Source organism: Loxodonta africana, chromosome X (assembly GCF_030014295.1).
Source record: "Loxodonta africana isolate mLoxAfr1 chromosome X, mLoxAfr1.hap2, whole genome shotgun sequence".
In the NCBI taxonomy this organism is placed as follows: Eukaryota; Metazoa; Chordata; class Mammalia; order Proboscidea; family Elephantidae; genus Loxodonta; species Loxodonta africana.
This window is the reverse complement of record NC_087369.1, coordinates 47621524-47644209: the sequence shown is the minus strand read 5'-3', so window position 1 is coordinate 47644209 and position 22686 is coordinate 47621524. Positions and strand designations below refer to the sequence as shown.

The 22686-nt window shown below is 36.7% G+C and overlaps 2 protein-coding genes across 11 annotated transcripts in view; one reads left to right on the top strand and one right to left on the bottom strand.

Moving 5' to 3' along the window:
- Positions 1 to 22686, top strand: part of CASK (calcium/calmodulin dependent serine protein kinase) — a 455537-nt gene that overhangs the window by 255882 nt on the left and 176969 nt on the right. For all 8 annotated transcript variants that reach the window (XM_023557951.2, XM_010597744.3, XM_010597743.3 and 5 more), the window contains exons 4-5: positions 3079 to 3156; positions 7847 to 7919. In XM_023557951.2, the coding sequence (XP_023413719.1) occupies positions 3079 to 3156; positions 7847 to 7919 (151 nt within the window). The remainder of the gene's footprint in view (positions 1 to 3078; positions 3157 to 7846; positions 7920 to 22686) is intronic.
- GPR82 (G protein-coupled receptor 82) lies at positions 12215 to 22630 on the bottom strand. Of its 3 annotated transcripts, none has more exons than XM_023557960.2 (4): positions 22417 to 22630; positions 20393 to 20509; positions 19425 to 19503; positions 12215 to 19290 (listed from the first exon to the last, which is right to left on the bottom strand). In XM_023557960.2, exon 4 carries the CDS (start codon positions 19254 to 19256, stop codon positions 18249 to 18251), a length of 1008 nt encoding a protein of 335 aa, XP_023413728.1. In that variant the 5' UTR covers positions 19257 to 19290; positions 19425 to 19503; positions 20393 to 20509; positions 22417 to 22630; the 3' UTR covers positions 12215 to 18248. The 3 variants fall into 3 exon arrangements, with proteins under 3 accessions (XP_023413728.1, XP_023413725.1, XP_023413727.1); XM_023557957.2 differs by having other exon boundaries at positions 19433 to 19503; positions 22417 to 22629; XM_023557959.2 differs by having other exon boundaries at positions 19433 to 19503; positions 20393 to 20506; positions 22417 to 22629.

Genomic DNA, 22686 nt, shown 5'->3' with positions numbered 1-22686 from the left:
TCTACTCTGTCCTATAGGGTCACTATGAGTTGGAATCAACTTGACAGCAGCGGTTTTGGCTTTGGTTAGATAGAAAAATAGGCAGGTCGGTGGAAAAGAGTAGAAACCTAAAAAATAACCTGTGCAAATGTGTGTGTAGGCATTAAGTCACTTCAAGTTCTAGTATTTCACTTATAACCAGAAAAGATGGATTGATCGATGCTGGTAATCATAGCACAGAGCAGTAAATAATTTCCAGTTATCTCTCACTAGCTAGTTTGGAAACCCTGATGGCGTAGTGGTTAAGAGCTACGGCTGCTAACCAAAAGGCTGACAGTTCGAATCTACTGGGCACTCCTTGGAAACTGTACGGGGCAGTTCTATTGTGTCCTATAGGGTCGCTATCGACTGGACAGCAATGGGTTTTTTTGCGGGGAGGGGTTTAGTTCTCCCCTTAAGTTTTGGCCTCTCACCACTTTGCTGCCTTCTCACACCTCTAAGATCCTTTTTCCTACTTTTCTCTTCCAGGTTGCTCCAAAAAGCCTTCCTCTAGATCTCAGGAGACAACTTCCAAATTCTTATTAGTTTAGCATGCAATCAGTTCAACTGTCTTCTTTTCCTAATTCCTCTGTCATCTAAGTTAAATGAGGTTAATCTTCACATCTCAGGATTAAAAAGTAAAACACTTAAAACTGTAATTCTTTCACTGTGAGGTGTTTTTTAGTCCTCAGAGATCAACCAGCTTAAGCTGCAGCCAGCCTTAAAAATAACATGCCCCCCCATACAAAGAAGTGAAAAACATACAGCCTCTCTAGTAATCAAAGAAATGCAAATTAAAACAATCATGTATAACTTTGTTTCTCCTATCTGATTGGCAAAGAATAAAAAGAATCGTCATCCTAGTGGAGGCAAGGTAGAAAAAAAGGAGGCAAGGTAGAGGAAAGAATATTTTCAGACTCAGTAGTATACTCAGAGTATATAGACTGTTAAAACTTTGCTGGTAGTTATTGTGTATCCCGCTTGACCTAGCAATTCCTTTGGTAGAAATTTTACCAGAGCATATAATCAGAGTTGTGCACAAAGATACGTGATCATATTCCCTCAGACTTTATTTCTAATGATAGAAAATGGGTGTTGCCATACTTCAGGGTAGACTAAACCAAAAAAAAAAAAAAAAAAACTCAAACCCACTGCTGTCCAGTGGATTCTAACTCATAGAGCGACCCTACAGGGGAGAGTAGAAATGCCCCATAGGGTTTTCAAGACTGTAATCTTTACAGAATCAGACCGCCACGTCTTTCTCCTGCAGAGTGACTGGTGGGTTTGCTCCAATAATCTTTTGATTAAAAAGCACAGTTAACCAGTGTACCATCAGGGCTCCTTCCATAGACTAGGCCATAGTAAAAATTGGTATTGGAAAATGTTCACTAGCTGTAAAATCAAAACTAGGTAAAAGTTTGAAAGTTTCGTAGAAATGTCAAAATATTTTCATTTATATGAAACCACAAAAAAAAAAACCCATCGTCGTCAAGTTGATTCCAACTCATAGCGAGCTACATCAAGGTCTAAATAATGTAATCTGCTCTTTAGGTGGGAGTATGTTGAAAGTATAAAATATTCTTATTGTTCTTTAGAGCTTTACACTATTACTGAACTGTTGAATGGTTTGAAGATGTGCTTTTGTACCTTGCACACCCTGTATATACAGCTGTAGTTAGTGGGAAAAGCACTGGACGTAGTTAGATAGACAGGGATTTGAATCCTGTCCCTGTCATATACTTGTCCATTCACTTGGACAAATCATTTTAGAATGGGAATAATGCTGACCTCACAGGGTGGTTGTATGAATGAAGGGAGAAATAACAAGGAGAGTTTCTCATGGTGCCTGTTGAATAGTAAGTATGTTAGTTCCTTTACCTTCCCTTGCAGAAGTTCTCATTTCCTCAGTATTATGCCTGCAGAAGGTATACTGTAGACTGAGCTACTGAATAAATGAATGAATAAATGAGATGCTGAATTTGAAAACATTTTGTAAGCCTTAAAGCATTATGAAAATGTTAGCTAACTATTAATGTTTGAATAATTTCGTTAATATATGTAATGATTTTCAAAGGATGTGTGTGTGTGTGTGTGCGCGCACACGCGTGTGTGCTCTAAATGTTATGCTATGGGCTATGTAGAATTTAAGGAAGAGAAGACATCAATGTGGCTGGTAATCCATTGGGGGGGGCTTCTTGGGGAATGGAGCTTGAATTAAGGTAGAATTTGAATATGGGAAACAATATATGCAGAAGCACGTGGCAAAAAAGAAATTGGTATATTCAGGGAGTGGTAATAAGACTAGTCATCCTAGAGAGCAAGGTTTCTTTGAAAAGTCATTAGACAGAAAGTTCGGAAGAAGAAATAAGATGTGGCCAAGACCAGAGGCCTTGCCTCCCTGGTAAGAAGTAAAGAACTGTTACAAGTTTTAGAGCAAGCCAGTGACACATTATCACCAACACATCAATATTAGAATATGTAGCAATTAACTTTGGGAATGAAAATATAAACAAAAGTAAATTATGAATTAACTAATTATTTTTTCCTTCCACTGTATATATAGCTTGAACTTCCATTTATTGGTGATGCCTATAGCTAAATGTTTTAGAATCCTTGTTCTATTCTTCAAATTTTATATTATGTGACTAAATATAGATAATTTTGGAATTTGATTCAAAAATATGCTCACAACCCCAGTGTTGCTCTTTTCTCACACTTCTTATTGTGATAACCTAAGGAAGATTTTTGGGGTCACCATGAGTTGGAATTGACTTGGCAGTAACTAACAACAAAGATTTATGGTCAATTTTCTGTACCTAATATTATTTGATACTTCTATTTCTTTGCTCCTTCTATTTCTTTCCCCGCAGATTTTCAATATCAAGATGGTTATAATGTCCTTTGTAATTCATATCTATTTTTCATTGAAAGAAAAAGATTTAAATAACTTACAATCATTAGCTATGTCACCTAATAACTTAGCTACAATGTATTCACGTTCAGTGTTGTCCTTACTGGAGTTTACACTTTTCTTATATTCTTTTTCACTTTTATCTACAGTATGGATGGAGCAGATCTGTGTTTTGAAATCGTAAAACGAGCTGATGCTGGTTTTGTGTACAGTGAAGCTGTAGCCAGGTATGTATTCTACATCTCATCCTCAGAGAGACAGGTAGAAATAAAAGAAGGAAATGATAAATCACATGAAGTAGCCTGCTCTTAGAACTGATGATGAGCACGCTGCTACTCTTTCCTATAAGGAGCGTGTATGTTTTAGTGTGCATTAGTGGAACCACGTAGTAACTGTAAATGCAAAATACTGAACAATGAAATTGTCTATTCACATTGCAGGTGGGTTTATACTTTAACATCAGTACCGGCATCCTTCCCATTTCTGATGACTTTTATACAAGGAGCGATTTGATAGCTCAGCAACCATGTAACCTTTTATAATTATAGCATCATAGACTGACCGAACTGGAAACAATTTAGAGCTTACCTAGTACAACTTTGAGCTCAAGGCGGCATAGTGGATTGACCTTCCTCAGATTCATTGCCCTGCCTCCTCCTGGCTGATGAGCAATGGACCCAGTCTCAGGGGAGGGAGCAGCCATAGATGCAGCACAAAATAAAGAATAGGCTCAATTTGGGGTAACTGCTTTTTTTTGTACTACTAAGAGCTTTAGGGCTAGGAAGAAAAAGCAAACCAAAGTTTATACGTATTAATTATAGTTACTTCTTTAAATTCCTGATGTATACGTGGTAGAACCGAGACTAAATAACCTGTTTCTTTTGTGCCACACTCCCTAGATTGTAGTTTAATCCTATTTTTCTATTGTTTTGAGTTCTTACCACAATTTTAAATTTTTATCCTTTTTGTGCTTACAAGTAAAAATCATTCTTTAATACCAAAAATAGCCAGTGCTGTCTTATGAAACTTTAAAGAGACTTTTGCATATCATTGTTTATATTTATTTCTTAAAGAATTTGAGGCACCTTGCCATTTGTACTTTACTATACTGATAGCTTTCAACAGCAGCACAAAACAGGGGAGACTAAAAATTGTTGGATGTTTACTTTATAAAATAGTGAAGTTCAGTGGAAGAAGATTGTTTTCCTTTTTGAACTAGAGGAACACTGTAGGCTGTCAGGGTTGGTGTTTAACCAGTACTACTTTTGCTTTGTCTCCCAGTCATCCTTATTGCTTTTCTTTAGATTAGAGCCTTTCTCTACCACTGGGATGGGTATTAGAATAGGTAGGATGGTGGTGTGTTCGAATGGTGTCACATAGTGAAATGACTCATGGTCTCCCCCAATACCGATATTTATAAAATAAGTAGATACTTATATACACCACGGTGAAAGCCTGTTGACTTTAAAATGTACCTGTATTTGCTGGTAAAATAATGCTTTTATGAAAAAAGAACTTTCCAGAAGAGACCAGAAAAGAGTAGCATTAGGGACTAGTAGGTGACATTGTAGAGAGAGAGGTTTGGGCACAGTTTTTTAAAGACTCTTCCTCACAATGACAGGGCCCCCCCCCAAACAAAAGGGTGGCCTCAGAAAGTATTATTAGCTGCCTCAGAAAGTATTATTAGCTATGTTCCCTTTTGCAAAGAATCAATGATCATGCAACAAGGAGCATGTAGATTTCTCCTTTGGTGTAAGGTGTTTGACCAGGTGATTTCTCACTTTCCTTCCTCCTCTCTGATCCTGTTATTCATTGTTGGAAAATTCAGTTTGCATCAGTATTCAGGTGAGACCAACGGCAAGGAGACTCTGAGATACCAACTAGTAACCAAACTGATAATGTTTTTCTCCCACGGGCTGAGTTTCAAGATCTTTAGGAGAGCAGCAAAGCACAGCATAAAAGAAAGCTACATTTGGTCCTTAGTACAAATCCACCTAGTGATTACCTCTGTCCTTTCAGGGGTGATGAGTTGTGGAGTAAGCTAACACACCATATCAGATTATCAAAGCAAACTCAAATAAATTGGAGAGATCTCCTTACCTAGTACCAAGCTTTACTAAGTAAATTCAAGGATGCTGACAATCAAAAGGCTCAGATGAAGCAAAGAGAGATCTGGGACATCAAGGGTAGCTCCCAGATCATTCCTTTCCACATCAGACATACGCCTCTGGCCCAGAATACATGAGGTCTCTACATGAGGTTTGTGAGATTCTGCTCACGGAGGGAAGCATTTCTATGGAACAGCTCCATTTTATACCTCTGGGAGTAGTACAGCTTACACAACATTCTCCAGGAAGCCATTCCTGAAAAGTCCCGAGTTCTTTTTACTATAGGTAAATTAAGGGCCGCCATGAGTTAGAGTCTACTTGACAGCAGCTGTTTAATCCTAAACCAGAAACATTTGACTAAGGGAATTTCAGAGATAAGGTCTCTTCCTCCTAGCAAATATCATTAGTCTATTTACCCAGAAGTCGAATTGACAAGGAGAATAGACTGAACCACCCCCCTTCTTTTTCTTTCCCCCAAGGAAAAGCCTCCTTCCAAAGGGAGTAAATGGATTATAGGTCAGGTCTTTCCTTCCATTGAGTTACCATATTTCCTAGTCCTTAGGGAAGATGAGACAAACATGTATTGCTGAGTTTCTCTGACAGTATAGATCACTATGATGCTTCATGAAATAAAGCTTTTTGATTAAAAGTATCATCAGTAACTCTAGAACATGCAGGCGGATACTAGTTCTCACTTAATTCTGCTTGCAAACTGTTCCCACCCACGGCTTCCCAGAATCAGGATTGGGAAGGTGAAGAAAGCTTAGTCATATCTGTCTTAATTTGGAGAAATAAAAATCCCATTACAACTGCCCCCCCCCCACACACACACTCCAGAAGTTCTGATACATATATATTTAGGCCAAATAATTGAGTACTCTGATATATGACTGAAGTGGAAAATGAGCATTTATGAACTCTTTTTTTTTTTTACTTATGAGAGTTTGCAGGTAGGAATTTTCTTTAGACTAACACTAATTTAGGTGGCTGTTTTAGTACTGTGTGTCCAAAGTAGTCCATTCTGTGAGTACAAGCTTTGTCTACTTGATTTAAACTTACCCACGTTTTCATGGTCACATCTAGATGGCCAAATAGGCCATTCCTAAATCTTTGACTACATTTAACAACAGTGATAATGACTTAACCCTTGTAGCATGGTTTAGAATTTACAAAGCAGGTTCACATTTGTTATTTCTTAGCCATTTCAGGGGTGTCACAGATCCTCCAAAGCCTGATTTGAACCACTAAAAGTCTATGCACACCAAGTTACTAATCTCTAACTTAAACAGAAACTTATTTACAGGCTACACTGGACCAGGCAAAAATATATAACCACAACCCCTTACATGTGAATTTGCAAAATAAGAGAAATTGGAAATGGGAACTAATGACTGCATGAGCCTAGATCTCTAGCTTAGAGCCCAGTGGGGAGGAGATAGTGGTAAGTATAGGAACAAAGTCAGAATTCTTTTTCCTACCTTTCATTTTAAAAATGGAACCTTCAAATCCATTGTAATATATGAAATACTGCATATACCAATTAGAGGGACATTTGTGTGAGCATGGTTAGATAATAGTATACTAAAGAGGGAGCTTGATGGGAATGTGCTCTTTTCATTGTTTAGCAGGAGTAAGGACATTTTAATTTTTTTTTTGTACTGAGTTACAAACACACCTACAAGGTCATTTGTAAGTACCATAAAATTTCTAAAAATAATTATTTTTATTTTAAAGTGTGAGAAATAGAAGATCTGGAAACAGAAAACAAAATTCAATAAGTACTGTATAACAAATAATGTCACGTCTATGGCATATCTGTGTCCTGGCTGGTTGGGAAAGAAACAGAAAAATGGGAAAGGAATAGGGATAATGGGAAGAAATGAGAAAGTCAAATATGGAGGGAGTAAAATGCAGAGGAAGAAAAGGTGAAAGAGGAAAACAGAAGGATTTTAAGAAAAGCATTTTATAAGTAAGGCCAGGAAGTCCTATCATAATGGTGAATAAACTACTCTTGTCACATCCTGTTGCTAGTTGACCCTATTGCTGCTTTTTAATGGCTGTTTTTTAAAATGTTAACTCCTCCTTTGTTCTTCACCTGTACCCAGTCGGGGAGCCTCAGCAGACTCCAGCTAGCCGCTTGAGGTGTCAGAGTTCCCAAGACAAAGGCCTGGAATCCTGCTTTGTTAAAGGATGCCCCAACAGAAACTTGATTATGTTACAAAAAGAAACAATAGGTCTAAGGAAGTTCTTCCCTCTTGTTTATCCTTAGAGCTAAATGGAAATGAGGCAGAGAGCAGATTCTGCTTGTAGATAAAAGTTCCCGCCCTTTTAATCAGAATTCTTGGTGTAACCCTGAGCACTCTTCACTTAATAGCAATCCAGCTTAACTAAGTAAAAAAAAAAAAAAAAGACCCAGTGCCATCGAGTCGACTCCGACTCATAGCAACCCTATAGGACAGAGTAAGTAAAAAAAAGTAAATAGAACCAACTAAATATGGGAGAATTGTTGTATTCGTCATGCTTTAAGGTTGAATTTTTATCTTGCACGACTATTTTACTTATGAACTTCTTAAATTTTTTTGACTGAGGTATCTTAGGAAATCTAAAACATTTCTCCATTGCATTTTAAATTTATGAGTATGTTTGCCAACTTCTTCATTATTAAACTTCACTTTCCATCGATTTGTCTTCTCAAACAAAAAAACATCCATAGGCAGCTAATATGAAGGCGGGGGTTACAGACTTGGGACACTGTATATTAAGCTTTAAAAATAAATTTTTTACAGTCTTAGATTTCTTTTTTCTACAGTCATTACATGAGACAGATACTGGAAGCTCTTCGCTACTGTCATGATAATAACATAATTCACAGGGATGTGAAGGTAAGTCATTTTTATCACCAGCTTTAACGTTTGTGAAGAGAAACCGATAATATTCAGAATGTTTTCTTTAATATTATTATAGGGAACATCTTAAACTTAATTCTACTTACAAGTAAAAATGTATTTAACTGCTTTATATTTGAGAGGTCATTGTACTAATTCTTAATATGAACAATTTTTATAATTTCAGTTTCCTTTTATTAAAATGCACATGCAATCTAAGATTCTCTTATTCCTCTTTTGCCTTTGTGTGCATGACAGAAATGAAAAATCCAACAAATAGGAAGAATTAAATGATATCCTATACTCAGTTAATTGAGAGGAAATCAGAATTTGGTTTATATTGTCAAAGTTCATCAGATATTTCTGTTTTGGTAATGCTGTAATGTGTAATAGTCAGCATTTTATTTTCTTTGCAGATAAGTTTTAAAAACATAGTATGAAATCACAATTATAGATGTAATATGTATGAATTGTACCCGTAGGAATATATTATCATTATTCAGTCTTTCTGCCTGTTTGATCCCAGAATCATCCAGTTAATGAGAACTCTCTCATCTCAGTCCCTGGCTCATTATGTGTCAAGTATAACAGAGAGACCCGCAATAAAGGAGACTGGTAGGCCTTGCTCCAGATCTCCAACCCTTTCCAAGACCTAGACTCACTTGAAAGCCTCTGAGGGTTGTCTGACCCTGGCTTACATTTTCTTACTCTGATATTTTGTCATAGGCTTCTCCCTAACCCCCAGTGTCCACAGACATGGTGTTCCTTTCCTCAAGACTTCTGGAGGCTTCTTCAATGTGTTTTCTTTATGGTTAAAAAAACTAAGCAGAGTTTAGTTAAATTTGTTAATAATGTTGTTTGGTAAATTTTAACTGAACTTATTGTAGTTAAACGTGAGGGAAAGCATGAGCATTTTCAAAACAACCTAGTAGAATGTTATAATGAAATTCATTGGAGAAATGCACAAAATACACATTAGTATAAATTAGTTGTAAAATATTTTATTCATTCTTTTCAAATGTAGTGATAGGGAAATGATACTATTTTTATCAAAAGTCAACACTGAACCATCCAACGGATAACATTTTTATTGAAAAACAAAGTGTTCTTCCATTATCCCAGAAAGAGAATAAGAAGTGTGGAAAGCTAAAAGGGTAGAGTTGTCAACTCTAGTAGCGTGTTGTGTTATTCTTTTGCATTGAATTAATATAAGAAAATATGTATAGACAGAGTAGTATATCTCCTTTATATATTATATACAATATATACAGTAATAAATGATTATTTGAAAACATAAAGATGTGTAAAAGTAGTTCCTAGTTCATGTAATAGCATTGTGTAAAAAGCTCTTTTGCTCAAGGGTCAGTTTTGTCTTGAATGAATGAACTCTGTTCTTGAAAAATAATAATTAAATCAACATCATAGTAATTAATGCTTGGCAACATACTCTACTGTAATCCTTTCAATAATATAATCAGCTTTTGATTAGCCATGTCTTTGACGTAGATAATCCAAAATAAAATACAAGCGTAGTTATATTTTACTTCACCTTCTAATTTACCATCTGATTTATTTATTCAGCAAATATATTCAAGTGCCTTGCTTCATGCAGAATACTGTGCTTGGAGCCCTAAAGGTATTATGACCTCAGCGGAGGAAATAAGGCAGTGTGTATATTATTTAGTGCTGCATATCAAGGCACAGCACAGCTTAGTGACTTCAAACAACAACCACTGTGTATTTGCTCACAGTTCTGCAGTTTGGGCAGAGCTTAATGGGGGCTGCTCCATTCTGCTTCATATACCGTTGGCCGAAGTAGCTGGAGTATCCACCAAAGTTTCACATATTTTTCTGACACCTCACCTGAGGTAACTAGAACAGCTAAGAGCTGACTGGGCCCACTTCATAGTCTCTCATTCAGGGCCTTTATCTCTCCACACAGCCCCTAGCTCCAGCAGGATGGTGTCTCGAGACTCCACAGGAACAAAAACAGAAGTCCTCAGGCCCTTCCAAGCGTAGGCCCAGAATTGGCACTGTGTCAAGTCCACTGCATTCTGTTAGTCAAAAGGTCTCAGGCCTAGCCTCGGTTTGATGGGAAGGAAAATACATTCTACCTTTTGATTCCAGTGGCACGTGTGCACAGGGATGAGAGAAATTGTTGGTGGCCATCTTTACAGAAGGCACACAAATAATTATAGTACCAAATAGAGGGTGGTAAGTATTATTAAAAACAGAGTCAGAGAAACTTCATGGAAGCGGTTACATTTGAGCCTGATCTTGAGTGATGGGATAGGTATATAGAGATGAGAGGGCATTTCAAGCAAAAGGAACTGCATTCAGAGAATAAAAATTAGTTTTGCATGGATTATATTAAGTTAGCTTGTTTCTAAAGTGCATGCCAAATAATTCTGAGGAAGCACCCAGAAACATGCTGGGAAGAGAAGAGAGTAAAAAAAGTAATTCTCAAATCACGAATTAATAAGAAGAAACCACCAGAAAAAGAGCCAATATTCAGTTGACAAGCAAACTCAACGTAGAGCACACGTTAATGTTAATGTTCTCGATATTATAGTGCCTGATCTCTATGTTTTGCATGGATAAATGGAATATTTATATTTAATTAATTGATAGTTTTGAATTTTGGTATATTTTTCTTAAGACATGCAATCAAAAAGTATTGAGTGCTATAACTGGGGATACATCAGTGAACAAAACAGACAAAAATCAGTGCCCTCATGGAGCTAACATTCTAGTTCAGGGAGACATACAATAATTAGTAACTATAAATAAGTAAACTATATAGTAGGTTAGAAGGTGAAAAGGACTACAGGAAAAAAAAAAAAGTGTCCAGAGGGACAGGGAGTGCTAGAGACCCAACCAACGCCATTGCCGTCAATTCCCACTCTTAGCAACCCTATAGGACAGGGTAGAACTGCCCCACAGGGTTTCCAAGGAGCACCTGGTGGATTCAAACTGCCAGCCTTTTGGTTACCAGCCGTAACGCTTAACCACTAGGCAACCAGGGTTTCCAGTGCTAGAGAAGGGATTGCAATTTTAAATAGGTGGTCAGAGTAGGCCACATTGAGAAGATGGTACCTGAGCAAGGAGCTGAGGAAGGAGAGGGAGTGGGTTAACTTATTAAGAGTGTTCTGGGTAAAAGAAACAGCCAGCACAAAAGCACTAAGGCAAGAAGGCCCCTGTGGCTGAGGGAAAATAAGCAAAGGGGGGTAGTAGATGAGGTCAGAGAGAAAAGGAGAGGATGGGCTTTGACTTTTACTCAGAGAAATGAGAATTCACTGGAGAATTTTGAACAAAGGAAGACTGTGATCTTTCCATGGTAACAGGACTACACTGCTTTGTTAATAATACATTGAAGAGGCTCAAGGGGCTGAGCCAGGAAATGGGAGATAATCCTGTCTGGCTCAGACTAGAATGGTTAACAATGGAGGTGATAAAAGGTATTTAGATTCTAGATGTATTTTAAAGGTTGTGTCAATAGGATTTTCTAATGTAATTTAGGTAACCTAAAAAAGCAGTTTTATTCAGACCTTGTTACAGAGGCATTTCAGTGGAGTAGTTATTGTGTAATAGTTAATGTAACGTATGTAGTCCATGAAATACACAGATGACAATTTAAAATTTGATTTGGTTTTGTTAATATTTTTGCTAATAAAGCAGTTTATAATCAGCCTTTCTTCACATTCAGATGTCATATATTCAGTGACTTGGTTTTTTGGTCTACGTGTTGATTCAGTTTCTTATATAGGCCTTTGTTTCTGTAGTTACAGTTTTTGTCTTAAGTTTTCTTCCCTTATACTTAGTAAATAGAAAAACACTACAATGTTTCATTCCTTTAGGAAAAAATAATCAATATTCCATTCCTTTTAGGCCAAAAATACCCTATCCTTCTTTCCTCCCTGTCCCGCCTTTCTCTTTCTTGTAATTCTTGGCATATCATCCAAAACCATTAAGTTTCCCAAACGTTGTAGCATTATGCTGATTAAGAATAGTTTTTGCTTTATTTGGTAGGTATTCTTTTTTGAAATCATCATAATCAAGTCTAAAAATGATTGTTTGGTTATATTAAGTTAGATTTGAATATATGGTAGCACGTGACTTGTGGTGGAAAATACTTGCTTTGGCAAAGAAATTTCACATGAAGTTGTATAAAAAAGTAATCGTATAATCTTTTGAAATTCGGGAAAGTGTGTCACCATAGTACAGGATCTCCCACCAGCCACGCACTAGTGCCTTTTGGGGCTGAATACTTTGTTGTGAGGGACTGTTCTGTGAATTGTAGGATGCTTAAAAAAAAAAAATTTTTTTTTTTTTTTTAGCAGCATTCCTGGTCTCTACCCAGTAGATGCCAGTAGCAGCTCCTCCAAGTTTTGACAACCAAAAATGTCTTCAGATTGCCAAATGTCCCCTGGGAGGCAAAAATTGCCCCCAATGGAGAACCACCGTCTTAGAATATAATGTTATATTTCTCATGCTTTGCCTTCCTATAGGCATTAAGGCACGCATGCAAATATTTTTTTTTCTGTCCTCTTTCCCTTTTACTCTCCATTTTCTTGTGAAAGGATATGAACACTTCCGTTATGTTTCAGTGCTTTCCTTTTTTTTCCCCCTCTCACACCTGAATTAAAAGTAGTTTAAAAAGAAATAGCACAGTTGTCAAGGTAAATGTACCTCCTGGCTCCTTGCCTTCCTTCAGTGAATTTCATTGGCTCTGCTAAGCACGGAAACTCTGGTGGCATAGTGGTTAAGTGCTACAGCTGCTAACCAAAAAGTTAGCATTTTGAATCACCGGGCAGGTGCTCCTTGGAAACCCTGTGGGTCAGTTCTACTCTGTCCTATAGGGTCACTATGAGTCGGACTTGACTGGATGGCAAGATGTTGTTTGTTTGTTTGTTTCCTGCTAAACACAGGGAGGTTCTGGGATTTTCTTGTCTCTCCTAATTCCTGCAGGCAGCCTCACACCTGGGTGTCGCCTTTCTGTCACTCTGATCTACTGATATACAATTTTAATAAGTTTAATAAATTAAGCAGCTTCTCTGATTGCAAACTGCTACACAAACAATCACTTTCTATTCTGGATGGGGCATGTACCCAGAAGGTTTGAGTGTTTAGTTCTTAGAACTGTCCGCAAAACCCCATTCGCACATACTCAGCCAGAAGCTTCCCACCTGAGTGTTTCTGAGTGTGCTTCCTTTAAATGGTTTACTTCACTAACCCCTGAGAACACGCCTGGCTGCTCTTTGGTCCCCTTCTGGTCTCAGTTCTCCTTTCACTTGCTTAGGGCCAGAGTTTATCAAAAATAGGTGTTCATCACATAACCCTAGTTGCCATGGCTTTGTGGGTTTCTTAACAGTATTTCTTCCCCTATTGGTCTTAATTTCTGATGTTCCTTTTACATCTGTTTCCACAACTCACAAAAGTCCCTGATGTTTTATAAAGAAATTTAAGTTTTCATTAAAATGAAACTTGTTTATTCTTTTTGTATTAGAAACACATTGGTCAGTCTTCTGCATTATGTTTGTAAGGTTGCTGAACAGAGTGCATGTTCGATTTGAATGTGCAGTTTCAATAATAATTGTACTTAGAAAAGTCTAATTAATTATAAGAGAATCATACATTCATCTTGCATTTCTAACTACTATGCCCCTCTTCTCCCACCACACCCCCTCCAAAAAAAAAAACCCTCAAAAAATCAGCTCCTTGATTTAAAAAGAAATGAGTTTCTTTGGCTTATTGGATATGAATCCTTTCACTACTCCTTTTTTTTTATGCCCCTCTTCTCCCACCACACCCCCTCCAAAAAAAAAACCCTCAAAAAATCAGCTCCTTGATTTAAAAAGAAATGAGTTTCTTTGGCTTATTGGATATGAATCCTTTCACTACTCCTCTCCTTCTTAGCCAGGTATAGTGTGTATGATATAGCCAAAGACTTTTTTCTATCAGATGTACAACATTTCTAGCTATGGTAGCTCTTCCAAATTCTCTCAAGTCTCTTTAAACTTGGGGGCACTCAGAGGAAGGTGCATAGCACTGGGCTGTGCCAGTGAAATGCTGAGCAAATTACCAGTGTTCCCTCTGTGCTCCGTTTGTGGTTTGCCAGCAAGATTTCCTTTCATCTCATCTTCCCACATATGCCTATTACCCCCCCCCCCCATCCCGGCAGACTGCAAGGCCAGGGATAGACAGAGGGAGACCTCACCAAATCGTAACAGTATGGGTCAGGATTTATCATGTCTCAAGGATGAGACATGATAAACCACTCCTATTTAACATCACACTGGAAGTCCTAGCTTGAGCAATAAGGCAAGAAAAAGAAATAAAAGGCATCCAAAACTATCCCTATTTACACATGATATGATCCTAGAGAGCCTCAAATATTCCACAAGAAAATACTGGAACTAATAGAAAGATTCAGCAGAGCAGCAGGATACAAGATTTAAAAAAAAAAAAATCAGATTCTGAAACACCAACAAAGAGAACATTGAAAAGGAAATCAGGAAAACAGTACCATTTGTAACAGCCCCTAAAAAGATAAAAATACTTAGGAATAAATCTAACCAGGTACATAAATAGGAAAACATACTATGCTCATGGATAGATAGACTTAACATTATGAAAATGTCAATTCTACCCAAAGTGATCTATAGATATAATGCAATCCAAATACCAGCGGCATTCTTTAACAAGATGGAAAAACTAATCACCAACTTTGTATGGAAAGGAAAGAGGCACCTGATAAGCCAAGCATTATTGAAAAAAAAGAACAAAGTGGGGCTCACAATACTTGACCTCAGAACTTACTATACAGTCACAGCAATCAAAACAGCCTGGTACTGATACGACAGGGATCAGAATAGAGGGCCCGGGACAGAGCAGAAGGGAAATGTAGAACAAAATTCAAATTCACACACATACACACACAGAAAACAGGCTTACTGGTCTGACAAAGACTGGAGGAACCCCTGAAACTATGGCCCCCAGACACCCTGCTAACTCAGAACTGAAGCCACTCTTGAAGCCCACCTTTTAGCCAAAGATTAGATCCGCCTGTAAAACACCAACACACGTGAGGAATGTGCTTCATAGTTCACTCAAGTATCGGCAACCAAATGGGCAACACCTTCCAAAAACAAAGATGAGAAGGCAGGAGGGACAGGAAATCTGGAGGAATGGACACAGGAAGCCCAGGGTGGAAAGGGGGAGAGTGCTGACACAATGCGGGGATTGCAACCAATGTCACAAAACAATTTGAGTATAAATTTTTGAGTGAGAAACTAACTCGCACTGTAAACTTTCACCTACGGCACAGTAAAATTAAAAAATTTTTTGGTCATGTCTGTTTTCTACAGTAAGATACAATGTTGCTGGCCTATAATGCAAAATTTAGAATTTCTGAAAATATGTTTGACTGTAACTCACATAGACACATAAAAGTGCTATTTTTTTTGAAATCCAAACTTTAAAATTAGAGTAAACTTAGAAAGTAATGTTTATAAAAAGAGTTACTATGACTTTAAATAGCCAGCGTGGAAATAGAGTAGATGGCAACTGTTTTAGTTTTTTTCTCTTTCAGTTACACAAAAAAATTCAACAATGATTTACAATCACCCATTTGGGAGAGCATCTGTGGTAGAAGGATAAACATGATGAGAGTAAGCTCAGTATATCAATTTAGTACAGAGAATTAAAATGGGAGTTTTCTATCAGAATGAATGACTTAAAGAGAAATTGCATATCTTTTTTTCTTCTTTTTTAAAATGTAGAAAACTCTACTTCGATAATATCTTTAGCTGTTTATTTAAAGTAGTGGGAATGACAAATGATTTTTTAAGTCATAATTTGTATAAGTTATATTTAAAACAAAATATCCTAAGCGCAGTGAGATTCAACATAGTATAACCCCCCCCCCCAAAAAAAAACCATCACCGTCCAGTTGATTCTGACTCATAGTGACCCTATAGGACAGAGTAGAACTGCCCCATAGTTTCCAAGGAGCGCCTGGTGAATTCGAACTACTGATCTGTTGGTGGAAACCCTGGTGGCATAGTGGTTAAGAGCTGCGGCTGCTAACCAAAAGGTTGGCAGTTCCAATGTACCAAGCGCTCCTTGGAAACTCTGTGGGGCAGTTCTACTCTGTCCTATAGGGTCGCTATGAGTCGGAATCAACTCGATGGCAGTGGGTTTTTTATGGGACCATTTGGTTAGCAGCCATAGCTCTTAACCACTACACCACCAGGGTTAAATGAAGATTATTGATCATCTTCTCAGTTCTTCTTAGTTTAAGTTTAAAACTCATGTAAGAATAAAACTACTAGTATGCCTATAGAGAAAACTGGAAAGCTCAGGAACTCTTGATCAACTTGAAGTTATTCTGTGATTAGCATGTCCATGAAGGTACTAGATTGGACACCTATGTTTATAATTAGGGAGGTTGCCTGGAGTTCCCAGGTCTACCTTTATCTCTGCGAATTAATCAGCCAGAAATTAGTTTGGTACTATAAAAGGATAGATGCGTACTGTAAGTATTTGAGGCCAGAATTTGTTTTTCCAGACTTTTCTCTGACCATTTTCTTCTTTCAGTTAACCATTGAAGTAAAAAAGGAGAAAAATTATTTACCGTTTTTCTATTCTTTTTTTTAATGAAAATTATGTAGATGTGCTGGAATGACCTCTAGTGATTTGGAACACATGGCTCTTACGAAACCTGTACAGTGAATAGCTTTTACATTTCTAATTCAGGAATAAAACATGCTATGAGATTAAAGGCTTGGAAGTACTATGTGAATACAGACTTCTTTTTGAGCATTGAAGGAATTACCATGTAAAGAGTAAATGAGTCTTTAAGCAGTCTCTAACAAAATGGTGTGTTACAGTTAATGGCTGATTTTATTAAATTGGTTTTGTTTGATTCTTTTCTGAGAAGAGAATGCAGGTATCAGGGGGAGTAGCAATAGAAAATAGACCATAGCTCCAAAGGTGTTTATGATCTCTTTGGGAAGATAGAGCACACATTTTTTTAAATTATAATGTAATAATACAAAATATAGTCACAATCATTTGCCTTACTGACAGGTTTACATGTAAGAAAGAAATGACCATTAAGAAATGCTTACTCTTCAAATATTTACCTGGATATTGGAGAAAATTTGGGTGACATACTTAACTCCATGCACTTCAGTTTTCTCATCAGTAAATGGGCATACAATAGAGTTGCGATGATTAAAACAATATATGTAAAGCATATATAGCAAAGTGCCAGGCACATAGCAATTGTTCAGTAAATAATAACTACTGATAATAGTACATCATATGATTTAATAATAAAAAGAAATAAAAAATAATAATAGCACCTAAAAATTAGGTAGTATTTTTCTATTCTACAGATGAAGAAATTAACACTTACAGGGGTGAGTAATTTGCATAAGATTGTCCAGCTAAATTAGATGACTCAGGATTGCACTCAGGGAGTCTAACTCCAGAGACCATTCTCTTACCTATGATACTATTGTACTCCCTTATCATTCATTCATTTCATAAAAATTAATTGAATTTATCTATGTGCCATGTAATTTTTTGCCTTTGATAACATTTATACTGAATACAGAAAAAATATAGAAAATGTGATAAAGATTGACATATAATGACATATTGCCTTTTTATTCTAACAAAACCTAATCCAAATATTTAAACATATTTATAAGTAATATCTACCTAATGCTGGAATAAATTGATATTGCTCATCCCAGTAACACGAGCCAGATAATACCCAATAATATTTTTATAAAACCTTGGATTTTATACTACGTTATTCATGCATTTAGACAGGACTGAAGTATGAGAATTTCTTATTCATTTTTTTCTTCACTCATTTTTAAAGTATTAAAAAACTTTTCTAACAAAACAAACATTAGCCAGAGATAGGCCCTTGTATTATAACTACTAAAAATCAGATGAGTCCTGAACCACTTGCTTCTATATTCCACAGTTGTGAAATGTGTTCTGAACTGAAGCATCCACAGTTGAGCTTAAACAGAAAATGGGCTGTTAGTTTCATGTGCAGTGCAGTGGGATCCTTTCAGTAGGATTGAGTTTTGTCTCTGAAAGTCTGCTAACTCAGCTTTCAGTACAAGTAGAACTATAAATCGAGTTTTATGAATGTACATATTTATTTATATTTTTAAATCAAAGAAGTGTTCTCAGTATGTGCTATCAACTAAGCTATGACATCTTAATCATGTAGTTTAGTGTCCCTAATAGGGTCACATGAACACTTTTGTTATCTATTTTGTGGTGTTTTCCCTTCAAAAGTCAACCATATGGTTGTATATGTGGTGAATCAGATTTTGTAAAGAGGTTGTATAGTGACTTCTTGAATTTTTTATCTAATAAAAGAAATATAATGGGGTCTGTACTACTTCTGGCTGAAGCAAGACAGGTGAGGAAGTTTTTTATTTCTATTAAATAATTCAATTGTTGGCAGTCCTCTTTTTGGTTTAGAACATAAAAAATGGGTTTAAAAATACTATATGGAAGGAAGCAAACTATTAGTAGAATTTGGATGACCAAAAGATGCCTTTTTACAGACCTGTAAATCAAATCTTTCTCTGTAATAGATGTACAGGTCCTTATTTTTCTCAAATGGCTGACAAAAGAGTAGTATGACGTTAGTACTACTAAAAATGAAAATCCAATAAATGCAGCTCCAATGAGACCTGCAATCTGAGAGACCATGCCTCCTAGTTCTATCTGCTGATTATAGCACAGGTTCTCTTCTTCTGTAGCCTCTACAGCTGAGTAGTATATGGTAACTGGAATAATTATGCCCAGTACAACTCCCCATATATAAACGCATAGTTTTCTGGCAAAATCGGGCTGGCGAAATTTTTTCAGTAAACGGCCATAAAATATTTTCTCATAGCACCAAGTGGTCTCTTGTGTAGAATCCTTTTTCATTAAGGTAGCATAGCGGCTTATGGCAATCCAACTTAGAATTATGAGGCTGACAAACATACTTACATGCATGGATAGAGTCCCCAGGAAAGTAACCACCCTGCATCGTGCCGATCGAAATTCCCATTGAAAACCTTTCAGGAAATAGATACCCACGAAAGGCATGGCGCTGCACACAAGTAAGTTCGCCGTCACAAGATGTGCTAGGTAGATGTGGGTTGATGTTTTCTTAGTTATCTTCATTAAAAATATCCATTGGGAAAGAGAGTTTCCAAAGAGGCCCACGATACAAAGGAAGGTATAAATAATTGGTAAAGCCATGGAAGAGATCCTGGATGGTTGAATACATGTTGAATTGTTACTCATTTATGTCAGATTTTCTTGAATTTTGGCACAGAAGCTAGAACAGAATTGCAAATGTTTACTATTAAAATTATAGGTGGCATTTAAGCTGAATAGTTAAAAAAAAAAAAAGCATTAGTTGAAACAAATGTGTAACAAAAACATATTGGATGGAAAGGAAATTATAGATACCTTCTCACCTATTTAAATCACGATTTTCCAGTTGAAATAAACGCAAAAGCTTGATTATTGTGATGGACGGTGCCTTTGCCTAAAAAACAAAAATTGATGCAAATAGTTAAATGTTATGTTAGAGGAATTTCTAGTTCTTATAAAATAATTTGTAAATGAGATTGACTTTGCCTAGAAATATAATTTTAAAAAATTTAAGGCACATGTAAATAATACATACTGGGTAAAGGAAAGTATTGCAAAAGTATTTTTGGGGCCATATTAATAGAGAGAAGACAGAATTTAAATTAGCACATTAGTGGTATCTTTTCATGGCTACATTAAAACATTCCTCTATAATTTAACACTATTAGAAGAATTTCTTCATATTTTAGAAGTAAACTTAATTCCGTATAACCAAAAACTCAAGGAAGATCCTGAATTGAACAGAAGGAATGTGTAGTGACCACAAATAGACACCCAAATCCCAGGACATCAGTAATTTCTCATTTCAAATATTTAATGCTGTCATACTTCATTAAAAAGTGAATTAAAAATTGTATGCCAAACTGCAGTTGCTAGGCCGGTTGGTTAACGTGCCCTCCTGTGTCCCTCATGTGAAATTTAGTATCTTTAGGTTGTTCAGAGGATATGGTTTAATAACAGCTTAAATGCAGGTGTGCTTTTTTGCTTTAAGTCTTATTTTTAAATCTTTCTTGATTTAAACGGTGCACACGAAGTGCTAAATAGTCATATACAAATTCTTTTTTCTCCTGTTTCCTCATTTCTTTCAGGTGAGACTAACAAAGAAAAGTTTTTGGACTCTGGTCAAATAAGAATAATGGTATCTATTGAGAGTCTGGTGCATTTCTCTGTGTCTTCATCACTTTCTATGCACCATATTCTCTACCGTTTTGTGATCTAGAACAGGGTTTTTCAATTTTTTTTTTTAAATCACATCATCTCTTTGGATAAACATAAAATCTTACCATGTACAGCTTTCTGAGATTATTATATGCCGCCCACCTGGAGCTGTCCTCCTGGAGCGCAGTGGTTGAAGTGCTCAGCCGTTAACAGATAGGTTGGCATTTCGAACCCACCAGCTGCTGTGAAGGAGAAAGATGTGGCAGTCTGCTTCCGTAAAGATTTACAGCCTTGGAAATGCTACGGGGCCATTCTACTCTGTCCTATAGGGTCACTATGAATCAGATTAACATTCGACAGAAATGGGTTTTTTTATTTTACCCCTCTTTGAGAATCACAATTATATTTATTTTCTGCATCTTAGATTACAGAAATATGGTTTTGTTTTTCCAAATACAATATTATAATTTTGAAATAATTTTTAAATTAAACAACCACCACCCCTACCCTGGTGGCATAGTGGTTAAGAGCTACAGCTGCTAACCAAAAGGTTAGCAGTTCAAATCCACCAGGTGTTCCTTGGAAACTCTATGGGGCAGTTCTACTCTGTCCTATAGGGTCGCTATGAGTCAGAATGGACTCAATGGCAATGGGTTTGTTTTTGGGGGGGTACAGTATCTCTAGAGTCAAATACTTCAGTGTCTTTATGTCTATTAATGTCTTTACCAGAAATCCTGGTGGTGTGTGTAGTGGTTAAGTGCTACGGCTGCTGTCCAAAAGATTGGCAGTTTGAATCCACCAGGCGGCCCCTGGAAACTCTAGGGAGCAGTTCCAGCCTGTCCTATAGGGTCACTATGAGTCGGAATTGACTCGATGACAATGGGTAATGTCTTTATCGGAAAACCTGGTGGCACAGTGGTTAAGAGTTCAAGCTGCTAACCAAAAGGTCAGCAGTTCGAGTCCACCAGCTGATTCTTGGAAACGCTGTGGAGCAGTTCTCTCTCTTCTGTAGGGTCCCTGTGAGTCAGAATCCACTTGATGGCAGCAGGTTTGGGTTTTTTGTTCTTATTGTTTTAATGCCTTTATCACTTTATTTTCCTTCATTTGTAAGTTTTATATAGAAAACAATTCATATGCTTCAGAGGGAGTTTGTATCTGAATCCAGTGCAGCCTGGTGAATTAGAATCTGCTTGCAGTTAGTATACAGTTATAAATACATAAAACCTAACCTGTAAGCCCACAATTTTAAAAGCCAGTTGAACAGAGTGAAATAAGCCAACTTTTTTTCTTAAGAAAAATGTATCTACCCAAAGTAGATGTTGAATTTGCATAAACAATGTTTTATTGTATGATGATACTAAAGAAAAGCACTAGTCCCTCCCTGCCTTTTGTCAATAGTAATGCGTGATTATACCAAACTCTGTAAAGGTAACCGTCCTTCCGTATTAAGATCAATAGTATTCCTTTTTTTAACTGGACCACCTCATACAGCATCTAATATCTCATATTACTCAATTCTACTGCCTTATTTTTCTATTTCACACTAGCAAATGGTTCGGAACAAAACCATTTGCTAGTTGATTGCGATTCATAGGGACCCCATAGGACAGAGTAGAACTGCCCCACAGGGTTTCTGAGGAGCACTCTGTAGCTCTTAACCACTATGCCACCAGGGTTTCCTTGGAACAAAAAGGGGGATTGAAAAAAAAAGACTTTATCAGAGGCTAGCTTTATTAACCAGATGAGTTTGAATCTACATAGGGATATCACCATAACAAAGAACTAGTTCACCATCTTTAGCTTCCCAAACACCAAACTTGTACCTACTATATACCTTTCCTTTAAAAAATAAACTTTGATTATACAACTAATAGATATTGATATTTCTTTTCTGAAATGTTAGAAAACTGTAAAGCTTAAGAAATCAAATAAAAATTACATGTTACTTATACAGAATTATTTCCATAAAATTTTTAAAAGTTCCCCTCAGCAGTTTTATAACTCTAAGGTCAGTTACTGATGATTATCTACATTACAAGGCTGACTACCTTTCTTAATGATTGGTTTTCACAATTTAAACAGTTTAGTCCTGTTAGAATTTCTGTACAGTTAACTTTTAAGCTAAAAATGAATAAATGATCAGCCTTACCTGTACCAGTGGTTTATGCCAACTAAGACTATATCGTTCAGGGTAAATTTCAGGCTGAAAATTCCTCATGAATCACTCTTCCAGCATCATTCCATTTTAGTCAGTGTAAATAGATTCTTGCATGACACAAACTACAGTGGAAAAAAAGAAGAAATTCAATATTTATGGTAAATGTAGCAAGTACCGCCTCAAAAAAAAACAAACCTCATTTCTCTATTTCTGTAGTGAGAGGAAGTTGGTGGACAATATATATACTGTACTTCCTTCCGT

Coding starts and splice junctions, on each gene's coding strand:
- GPR82 (XM_023557960.2), bottom strand. CDS start 19,256: ATGAGTAACAATTCAACATGTATTCAACCATCCAGGATCTCTTCCATG.